This window comes from Ylistrum balloti, unplaced genomic scaffold (assembly GCF_031769215.1).
Source record: "Ylistrum balloti isolate Yb309-2 unplaced genomic scaffold, AGI_CSIRO_Ybal_v1 Utg369678, whole genome shotgun sequence".
Classification (NCBI taxonomy): Eukaryota; Metazoa; Mollusca; class Bivalvia; order Pectinida; family Pectinidae; genus Ylistrum; species Ylistrum balloti.
Window position 1 is genome coordinate 538,463 of NW_026781920.1, and position 11,406 is coordinate 549,868.

Genomic DNA, 11,406 nt, shown 5'->3' on the forward strand with positions numbered 1-11,406 from the left:
TGTAACTCATTGTCAACTTTTTGTCTGCTTTTTATACAGGTTTTGTAACTCATTGTCAACTTTTTGTCTGCTTTTTATACAGGTTTTGTAACTCATTGTCAACTTTTTGTCTGCTTTTTATACAGGTTTTGTAACTCATTGTCAACTTTTTGTCTGCTTTTTTATACAGGTTTTGTAACTCATTGTCAACTTTTTGTCTGCTTTTTATACAGGTTTTGTAACTCATTGTCAACTTTTTGTCTGCTTTTTATACAGGTTTTGTAACTCATTGTCAACTTTTTGTCTGCTTTTTATACAGGTTTTGTAACTCATTGTCAACTTTTTGTCTGCTTTTTATACAGGTTTTGTAACTCATTGTCAACTTTTTGTCTGCTTTTTATACAGGTTTTGTAACTCATTGTCAACTTTTTGTCTGCTTTTTATACAGGTTTTGTAACTCATTGTCAACTTTTTGTCTGCTTTTTATACAGGTTTTGTAACTCATTGTCAACTTTTTGTCTGCTTTTTATACAGGTTTTGTAACTCATTGTCAACTTTTTGTCTGCTTTTTATACAGGTTTTGTAACTCATTGTCAACTTTTTGTCTGCTTTTTTATACAGGTTTTGTAACTCATTGTCAACTTTTTGTCTGCTTTTTAAACTATGTCTGTTTATTACAGTTTCCTGACTCACTATAAACTAAGTCTGGTTTTTACAGGTTTCCTTACTTACTATAAACTTTGTCAGTTTTTACTCTTTTTTTTTACACCCTTCACCAATATCAGCTAATCTTGATGATCAGGTTGGACAGGCATCGGTTGTATTAAACCATTGTTAATATTGTTTTGATTTGCATCATCCCCATCCACACTTGAACTGTTTACATCATTAGAGTTGTAGATCACTTTATAGCACATTGGACAATTATCTTGAACATATAGCCACTTTCGGAGACAAACACCATGAAAATAGTGATTACATGATGTGATACGAGCATTTTGTAGGTCTTGATAACAAATAGCACATACATCATTGAGAGTACGGAGTTGTTCTTGACTGGCTAAAGGGAGAGAATTTATTTTATCTACTGCTGTTTTCCTCTTCATGAAAACCTTCCAACCTTCTTTTGCTTGGACCCAGATGTTGAAATATGCATGAATACACATCATAATAGCACGAATCGTTCCTCCAGATTCAAACAATAATATCCAACCTCCATTACAAAACAGAAAAATTCCGAATAAAAATTCTATTGTGTTGCCAGTTGACTGAATGTAGTAAACATAATCATCCAGTGATTCCCAGAACTTGTCTCGATATGCATCCAGCATAAATAGGAAATAAACCATGAGAGATACGATAACTTTGATGATAACTTCCAGGCTGAATGCTGTGACAGCCATTAGCCATGTGTTGACCTTATGAATACTCCAGAGGTAGACCAAAAGGCAAGAGGGGAATGTGATAAGGAAGGCACACATTGTCAGAGCTCGCATATGTCGCTTGATGTGCATGTTACGAGATGCACTGAGTGACATCAGCAGTGGATGTACCATGCTGTGAACAAAATGTGTAATAGCAGTTCCAAGGAGGTATAAATTTTTGCAAAGTCTTGCTAGTCGTTTTTCCGGTTCTAATCCTGTTAGTCCCGTTTGCAGGGCAAGTATAAAGAATAAAATTGCTGACACCGTACCCATGTTTTTGTCATCTTCTTCAGATGTTCCTATGCAGAATGCCATAAAAATGCCAATGTAATGAGCACAAAAGGACACAATACTAGTCAAGCCAAGTAATGCTACAATATTATCACAACTGCGCACTACAACCTGATAGCTGATGTTGTTTAAAATATCTGCATTAACGTAATTAACATTCAGTGTGTTTGGAATCGTCCTGTAAGCAGATGTCCAGTATAGGTACCCAACTTGAAATATAAACCTACTTGTGAAAAATAGTCTTAGCACCTTGGGAATTTGCAAACGAACCCAATGATTTTCTAGAAAACCTTGTATTCCGATCGCGCTGATCGTCAATTTTATCAAGTTATATGAATGTCTAAAATTGAAGTAGAATAATGATACTGTGTTTATAACATCTGTTGACAGGATCATTAATGGTAAGATCAGTCCAACTACTTGTGACCATAAAATTAGGGTCTCTGAACTTGGATATATCACTTGCATCACTTGAGTCACTAATATTGGAAAAACAAACGATAAGAAGACGCTGCATACATATTTCTTGCTGTCGGGTGGATGATCTCTGTGAAACTGCCAAGATTTACAGAAGATAAAAGCGGCAGCCAGCTGACCAATTAAGTAACGAATACTGGTTTGTAATCCATGTTCAATCGTCTCTGGTGGTATTGATTCTATTGTTCGGTTTTTTGGGTTGGGAAACTCAGATCCAACTACAGATCTTGTTGCAGTCCTTGTGAATTCTACATTCATGAAATATGCTACTAAGACAGCAATGACAGAGAGAATACGGCTATATACAGTGAGGAGCTGTCGAGTTCCCAGAAGGAAAATCACCAGGGCCACAGATAAACCTGCAATCAATCAAAACAATGAATTAAAATATCATTTACAAATTACCCAATCAACATAAATTCCATACAATGCTGGATAGAACAATTTGTTAGTGGGTTCATTTCAAATTCAAAGTTATGTATACATTCTTGTAACCAAAATGGTGTTTAAAGAAGATAAATGAACAGATACAGTTTATCAATGAGTCTACAAAACCTATAGAACTTGATTCCAATTACCTTTAATTAGGATCAATGTTACTAACATGAAAAACCTTAATAGCATTTCATTCCAGTGTGCTACTGACCAAAAACAAAAGGAAAATACCAACATATGTCAGCCTCATATGTCAGTCTTAGTTGGTACTCAAATTTGTTGAAACTAGGGCAAAATATGACCAAAACTGGCTAAAGAAAGAATTACATTGACACTTTTGAAAAAGTAAAAGAATAAAAAAATGTTTCTTGGAAGGTCTTAATTTAGATACATTTTTACAAATGTTACAGATATTAAATGTGCTTGAAATAATACTCTTGGCTTAACTTGAATTCATGTAATTAATCTGCTCATATAAGAGATTTTCTTTCTATAAACAATAACAACAAAGTAAATATCATGTGTTATGATTTGATGACTGCCATCTGAAAAGTGCCTTCCTGATTGGCAAAACTGAGACAGTGCTGTTGGATGTATTTTTTATTTTGCAAGTTTATCACCAAAGTTTATTTTCTATCATCAGTTGTGTAGGTAACTGTGACTCAAAGACAAATAAAATGAGTTGCTGTGCATGGAATTAAATGCTAAAGTTATACTCTGACTGCTGTTACATTTTAAAGGTAAAAATTAAAATTGTTATGCTGTTATAAATTATTATACACTAACATCTAGTGATAAAATTGGATTTGAAAGATCATGGTACATATAATATAGAGGGATAAGAGAATAGGCCTAGTGTTGACATCTCTGGCATCAAGTTTTGTGTTTATTCACCGAGCTGTGAAATCATAGATGTTCCTATTTCTCCCTATTGTTATCTAATCTTATCTACCTGTGCCCCATCACTTCTATGCTGCAGTTTGTGTGGACGATGAGTCAATCAGCAAATAAATCAGCTCTATAATGTCGTATTTTTCAAAATGATTTTCTTCATACTTAAGGCAGAATGAGGTTGGGCAGTATTTCAGTTGCAAAAAGCTTAAACATGCATTTTACATTATAAATACCAAAATTTAAATAATTTGTCACAAAATTTTGCACAATCAATTTGAAAATTATTTAGCTTTCTACTACTGTTTCTTTTAAAATGTTTAGGTTTTACTTTTTGAAAAAAAAAAATGGTTTATGAACACAGTAAGGCAAGTCTACTTGTTCACTATAAAAAGATATGGGCAGTTTCTTATACCTCTATAATGCACCTCCCTGAAAAGATGGTAAACATGTCATCAATTTTATCTGCATAATAATCACAAATGTAGCATCTTCACTATGGCAACAGTAAATCATTATGTTGGGTACATACATATAATGGGTCCCAAGCCAGTATGTACATCATGTATTTGTATTACATCATGAGATTGAACTTGCATCAATGATGCATCATGGGCTCTATTAAACACAAGCCATTATATTTTATCCACACTTCTTTCTATTTGGGTAACTTCATGTACCATCCTAATTAAACATTCACTGATGAATCTATGAAAAGCTGGAATACATTGAAAATATAATAATATATGTACCTAGGAAACATTATGGACATGTATGCATATGAACAATGGTTATCACTGCAAGTAGGTTTCGTGATTCAGTCATTTTTGAAGATTTTTTTTCTGACTGGTCTAGAACACAAATTCCGATATTTTGATTGGGGAGTTCTTATACTAAGAGATACAGTGAGTTCTCAGAATTTCAATGAGTCCTACAGTAAAAGCCTGAGTCAAGGACTGAAATATCTGATTTACAAAAATTATTGTGATTGCATAATAGTATTGAAATAGATTGTTTGAGAAATTTGTACATAAAATACATATATCGCCGATATTGACATTTCTTCTATCCTGGGGCACATTTGTCTACCCATTCAGATTATATATATATATATATATATATCACCTTAAACATGGAACTAGTACTACGCGCGTTCCCAATCTTTATCTGTTCATTGCTTATGACCTTTTCATAATAGTGCATGCTTTCACTGTCAAACACTTGTAGTTAAATATACAATAATTCCAAAATGTGATGATGGCAATCAACAGCATTAGCAAATACTAACACAATGAAAACAGAAGCAGCCATTCTATGTTCTGGGTCCATGTCGTCGGCGTGTCAAATTGAAGGAACTGAAAGTAGGAGAAAAATGAGTAATTGAGAAGAGAGTCTATCATAAAGAGTGGGGGTACTCTCAGAATGACTTCCCACATTCTGATCATTTCTGTCATCCATGGCATGGCTGTGATCATTCATCAGATATAACGCGCAGGTAAAGGTCTTTGACCTATTACGTCAAAAGCATTATATCTGGTTCTCCTAATATCAAATCCGTCTGGTTGTGTCAACGGACAACTTCCGGTGTGTTGATCAAATTTGCGAAATTCTCTAAAAACAAGAAACAAACATAGAACAATTAAAGACTGGTTCTTCATTTGAAAGTCAAATAAATTTTATCAACTAATATTTTAATTTATGATAAAGGAATATATATATATGGATTTGAGACACATCATCTGTAATTAAATACAAATACGAGGTTTTGTTTCGTTTTTAGTAAAAATGATAACATTTGTTTTCAGTCTTCCGGTTTCATTTCTTCCATCTGGGACGGGAAAAATAGCCATATCTCCTGTAATCATCATTCCAACAGCTATTTTCAGGTATTTACGTATTAACTCTCAGTAAATATTCATCTTCCTTTTTCAACAAGGACGATTTGTTATGAAATTTCAGCAAATGTCATGTCCTGTGTCAGGCATAACTAAAACAGGTGTTCACAACCGGGATTCGGACTAGTTTGTACCACGATGAAAGACGTAACCGGCTGGCAACAATTCATCTCAAACTTCGGGGAAAATCAACACCATGTTAAGCATTCTTGAAATGCATTTCCTATCCCTTTGGTCAATCACATAAGTTTTCTTTCTTAAGACTTGTCGATACCATTTACGTTTAGGGATGAAGTTTTAATTTTGTATATATCGTTCGAAATTCCTGTATACAAGTGCAGTACCAAAAATATAATTATGTTTGTTTACTGGGCTTATAGCCATGTCAACAACAACACTTAAGGCAATTTTGAGACGGAGTCTCCCTTAGTGAATATCATGCAGGAGACCAGCAACTTGCTATCAAGACCAATTAAAGTTGGTTAAAGATACAATATTAATAAAGTAGCTTCAATGTTTGTAATAACAGCACAGGAAGTTTCATGAATTATTGTTTTCATGACAAACACAAAATGACAATAGCAACAATCAGTTCAGCATATCTGACATATCTTCACCTGGTGTTAAAGTCTGAGATGCTTCATTAACTGCGGTAGGCTTAAATAGTGTATCCTATTGATATTTTGTATTTTTACTCAATGTGCTGATTATTTTGTAAACCGGAATATGATAATAATTCCACTGCCGTCTGAGTTATAAATACAAATTTGAAACATCCTTGGATTTGAGATAGTATTACAGGGATTCAGTTCTCTTCTGTACTGACACATTAATTTATGTGCTTTCTCTGAAATAAAAAATAAAATGCTTTTAAAATATCTCAAACTTGCATATACATAATAACTGTCACCATGTCTTGTAGGTTACAAAAATATATTTGAAATTGAAAAAACAAATATATGTTGTCTTATGTAGAGTACTTAAGCTAAGCCAGATGTGCAATCCTATTGACTGATAGTTTTGTCAAATTAGTGGAAGCTGAATTGTCTAATTTGTTTACCATTTGATAAACCAAACAGTGCACTGTATAATCATAAAAGACCCAACCATTGTGAAATCATGCATGCACATATACACATTAGTGAATCTATTTACCGGCACATGTTTTTCTGACAAATATTTCATTGTTATACAAGATTGAACAGTGGTTATGTTTACTAGTTTGCATACATACAATGTGCAAATTTAGGTTTTAAAATGATATGAACTGTGAATAAGAAAATCTCATTTTAAATTTGTTCAGTTATGTCTAAAACACATTTTATATGACATGTCCATACACCATAGTATCAGAGTTAGAGGATTTCATCTGAACCAGGCAAAGAGAGGGATGTTTTGGAGTCCAAAAAATCTTCTCAATTTGTCTTAGTCATTTAGCTGACAATTTCTTGTCATATCAACTGTGGTGTTTATGTTTATTAATGTCATTTTAATGCTATAGGCAAGTAGCTGTATCCAGATTCTGGGGACAATAATGGTATATGTGTATTTCACAGTTATCATCCTCATCAAACTTTTTTCTTTTATTGTCATATGTTGCAGACACATTGCAATGTGTTGAGACACCAACACCAAGGAACTATGCTGACTGTGGTGCGTGGGTCCATAAAGTCGATTGTGTCTGTGATATTAAGAGTCCCAGCACTCTTTATTGTGGAGGTATGGTTTCGTACAACGCCAGGAAAATTGACCAAACTGGTGGTCAAGAACCAATCTGTGGAAACTCTTTACATGCTAGGAAGCTATACAGGTAAGTCTTGCATCAGGAATTTATCTATTATTATCAATTGATTATTGATTAGTGAATGAATTCCTAGTCTAGCCTGTTTCCCCTTTCCAGATCGCTATTTGGAAAATAATAAGCAAATTGATTCTGAATTGCTTCCCTTTTAACATACAACAGAATGTAAAATGTAACAGAGGTCATTATCTATATCAATGCCTCCGCTAAGATTCGAACCTGAGACCCCTGGCTTAGTTATCTGAGGCTTAACCGATCAATCTGAAGAGAAGTTTTCAGCAGAATATGAACCTGTCAGGAATGAATACTCAAATTTTACAGATTTCATATTGTTCAGAAGTTCAAAATTCAGTCTTGAGAAGACATTAAAACTGACAATAATGTACAAAGCATATTGAATTGTACATTTTAAAGTTTCATAGACTTAAAAAATCAAGCTCCTTCAGATTTTATCATAAGATTCCATGTTTATGATTGTTTCTTGATTAATAAAAATTTTATCTCATGGAGTGGGTTGAAAACTTTTATATTTTTCACAAGTACATAGTACAGATGCAAAATGTTAAAAGTTTCCACCCCATGAACTGATTCATCAAGAGACAAGGAATATTATATTCATGAATTTTTTTAATCACCTTCCATTGATGCCAGTTTGAAGTTGCCACTCTGTCTGTTTGCATACTCTATTAATCTCTAGTGAATTAATATCAAGTGAATACAACACATGTAATACTCTTTTAATTAAGTTAATATTGGCCAGGATTAATACAATATGGGAAAAGTTTCATTGTTTAGGACTTTATACAAATATTTCCACTAGAGTTGTTATTCCTTACTGTTACCACAATGCATTCTGGGAAAAGTTGATATTTTTGTCGCAAATGAAAATTAGACAAATTAGATTATCACTTATATATATCACTATAAAACTTTATATAACTGAAAAATATACTGAAAAGAAACATTTTGAAAATATCTGCTATTTAAGTTATTTTTTCTGAAATGAATGAATAAAAACACAGACTCTTTTTTTCTTTTCTCCAGCTTTGGTCTTTGCTGCAGTACTGGCAACACTTCCTCTGCGGAAACTTGTGAACCTGTACATGCATTTCATTGCATTGCTGTTACTCTACACTGAATACAAGTTGGCGGAACTGTACACAGAGACTCATGCTGTCAGTGAAGTTCCCTTCTATGAGGATGTTAAGGGAATACAACACCTTGTGATATTTATAGGCTTTCAGTGTGCTATAGCTATTCTGACAGCCTATCTGTTGGACATCACCAACTGGGATAGATTTATCTTCTTTGTGTTTACCATGCCAATTTTCGCTTGTGCAATGGGAACTGGTCCAGAAGAGCAACAGGTCATAACTAACACAGCGATAATGTTTACTTTAATCATGGCCTGCTTGTACTTTCTGAATTGTGTTGGTTCTATCATAAACACATGTAAAGAAGCTTTCACACAGGTGTATGTCTCATTACAGGTATATGGAATTATTCCTGTTGTGATTGCGATGTGGCATTCCTTTTTGCTTCCAGTGCAGCTTCTGGTTTTCTGGTTAGTGATGTTTTCTGCGCAGCTCTACGTTTATGTCCACTCCACCAATCTGCCAGTGTTGGACGAGGGTGTAATGATTACATTTTTAGCCAGTATAGGAGAGTGTTGTGCAACACCAATTTCTTTGTGTGCATTGTCTGTTACTATTTCATATGCTTCATACTGCATCTTAACCTTGACTAAAATCTTCCTCCAAGGATGGTCTACATATCAGGCAGATAATGATGTACTACGAGGGTGGACGGAAGGTTTTACTATGTTACTCATAGCCATCCAGACCGGTCTTCTTGATCTAAAGCCGTTACAGAGAGCATTTTTGATGAGCATTCTTCTTTTTATCGTAGCATCTTCACTTATTCAATCGATGTATGAAATGGCAGAACCAATTTTACTAGGATTAAGTGCTGCCCATAACAAGAATATGTTTAAACATGTACGTGCTGTTACATTATTCACATTCCTCTGGATGTTTCCTTTATTTATGACTTACTCCATTTGTCATTATTTTGACCTTGACTTTTGGCTACTAGTTATCATGTCAAGTTGCTTGCTGACAACAGTTCAGGTCATTGGAGCTCTTGTAGTCTATGCACTTTTTATGTATGATGCCTTAAGTGCCACTAACTGGGATTCCCTGGATGATGTCATATATTATACAAGGTCTGTTGTGCGTATTTTAGAGTTTGTTGTAGCTGTTTTTGTTGTCTGCTACGGTATGAAAGAATCCATCACGGGCGAGTGGAGTTGGATTAATTCATCCATACTTATAATACACTGCTATTTTAATGTGTGGCAAAGACTTCAGACTGGATGGAAAAGTTTTTTATTGAGGAGGGAAGCTGTAAAAAGGATGGAATCTCTGCCTCATGCTTCCGCAGAACAGCTTGCCACATATAATGATGTATGTCCCATTTGTTATATGGGTTTAGACTCAGCAAGGATCACACCATGTGGTCACTTCTTTCATGCAACTTGCTTGAAAAAGTGGCTGTACATTCAGGAAAATTGTCCGATGTGCCATAAAAAGATTGACCAAACCTCTGTGGACAAAAGTCCAAAAGATTCAAATGGTGATAATGTAATTGAAAATAGGGAAGTTGATGAAGATGATGAAGTTGTGAATGATACAGATGAAATGAGTGATGGATCTAGTCAACAAGATGAGGAGGTTGATGACAATGATACATAATAGTGATATTTCTTTTAAGAAACGATGAAGATTTTTTTCTGATTTTTGATTTAAAACGATAAGAATATGCATGCCGTTAGTTGCAGTGATAAAAATATAACGAAGGCTGTTTTGAATTAATCAGCATAAAGATATATAGGTTTACTCCATGAAATATGTATCCTTCATCATCCCCAAGTGGGAATTTTTACATTGCAGTTGCAATAATGACTTCCAAGAATTTTGTCTCTATATTTAACATTATGTTTAAAGTATTTATCTCCCAATAAGCCCAGAGATCCTAATATACAAACGCAATATCAGAGGCTGGCTTAATAAAGAACACAAAAAGTGCTCTGTTCATAATTCTACTACACAACAATAGATATAGTTGGGCTTATAACAAGACAATAAAGATTACTCTCTAATTCTACTGTGCAGCAATAGATATGGGTGGGCTTATTACAGGAGAGAAAATACTCCATTTGTATTTTTACTACACAACAATAGATATAGGTGGGATTATTACACGACAGTAAGACATACTCTGTAATTCTACTACACAACACTAGATATGGGTGGGATTATTACAGGACAATAAGACATACTCTGTAATTCTACTACACAACACTAGATATGGGTGGTATTATTACAGGACAATAAGACATACTCTGTAATTCTACTACACAACACTAGATATGGGTGGGATTATTACAGGACAATAAGACATACTCTGTAATTCTACTACACAACACTAGATATGGGTGGGATTATTACAGGACAATAAGACATACTCTGTAATTCTACTACACAACACTAGATATGGGTGGGATTATTACAGGACAATAAGACATACTCTCTAATTCTACTACACAACACTAGATATGGGTGGGATTATTACACGACAGTAAGACATACTCAATAATTCTACTACACAACACTAGATATGGGTGGGATTATTACACGACAGTAAGACATACTCAATAATTCTACTACACAACACTAGATATGGGTGGGATTATTACACGACAGTAAGACATACTCAATAATTCTACTACACAACACTAGATATGGGTGGGATTATTACAGGACAATAAGACATACTCTGTAATTCTACTACACAACACTAGATATGGGTGGGATTATTACAGGACAATAAGACATACTCTGTAATTCTACTACACAACACTAGATATGGGTGGGATTATTACAGGACAATAAGACATACTCTGTAATTCTACTACACAACACTAGATATGGGTGGGATTATTACAGGACAAGACATACTCTGTAATGCTACTACACAACACTAGATATGGGTGAGATTATTACACGACAGTAAGACATACTCAATAATTCTACTACACAACACTAGATATGGGTGGGATTATTACAGGACAATAAGACATACTCTGTAATTCTACTACACAACACTAGATATGGGTGGGATTATTACAGGACAATAAGACATACTCTGTAAT

The 11,406-nt window shown here is 34.2% G+C and overlaps 2 protein-coding genes across 2 annotated transcripts; one reads left to right on the forward strand and one right to left on the reverse strand.

Annotated features, from left to right (window-relative positions):
• Positions 1–616: 616 nt before the first annotated feature.
• Positions 617–5,021, reverse strand: LOC132564106 (protein TRC8 homolog). Its single transcript, XM_060228794.1, has 2 exons — positions 4,786–5,021; positions 617–2,530 (listed from the first exon to the last, which is right to left on the reverse strand). The coding sequence occupies exons 1-2, from the start codon at positions 4,970–4,972 to the stop codon at positions 765–767; spliced, it is 1,953 nt and encodes a 650-aa protein (XP_060084777.1). The 5' UTR covers positions 4,973–5,021; the 3' UTR covers positions 617–764.
• A 300-nt stretch (positions 5,022–5,321) lies between these two features.
• Positions 5,322–11,197, forward strand: LOC132564030 (RING finger protein 145-like). Its single transcript, XM_060228784.1, has 3 exons — positions 5,322–5,383; positions 6,995–7,202; positions 8,238–11,197. The coding sequence occupies exons 2-3, from the start codon at positions 7,034–7,036 to the stop codon at positions 9,944–9,946; spliced, it is 1,878 nt and encodes a 625-aa protein (XP_060084767.1). The 5' UTR covers positions 5,322–5,383; positions 6,995–7,033; the 3' UTR covers positions 9,947–11,197.
• The last annotated feature ends 209 nt before the right edge of the window (positions 11,198–11,406 follow it).

Bases quoted from the DNA above. Each gene is read 5' to 3' on its own strand.
- LOC132564106 (XM_060228794.1), bottom strand. From the start codon at position 4,972: ATGATCACAGCCATGCCATGGATGACAGAAATGATCAGAATGTGGGAA. The intron at 2,531-4,785 runs GTTAGTATTTGC...GATTGATTGCAG, and splicing joins GCTGCTTCTGTTTTCATTGT to GTTTATCTGTGGCCCTGGTG.
- LOC132564030 (XM_060228784.1), top strand. From the start codon at position 7,034: ATGCTGACTGTGGTGCGTGGGTCCATAAAGTCGATTGTGTCTGTGATA. The intron at 7,203-8,237 runs GTAAGTCTTGCA...TCTTTTCTCCAG, and splicing joins CATGCTAGGAAGCTATACAG to CTTTGGTCTTTGCTGCAGTA.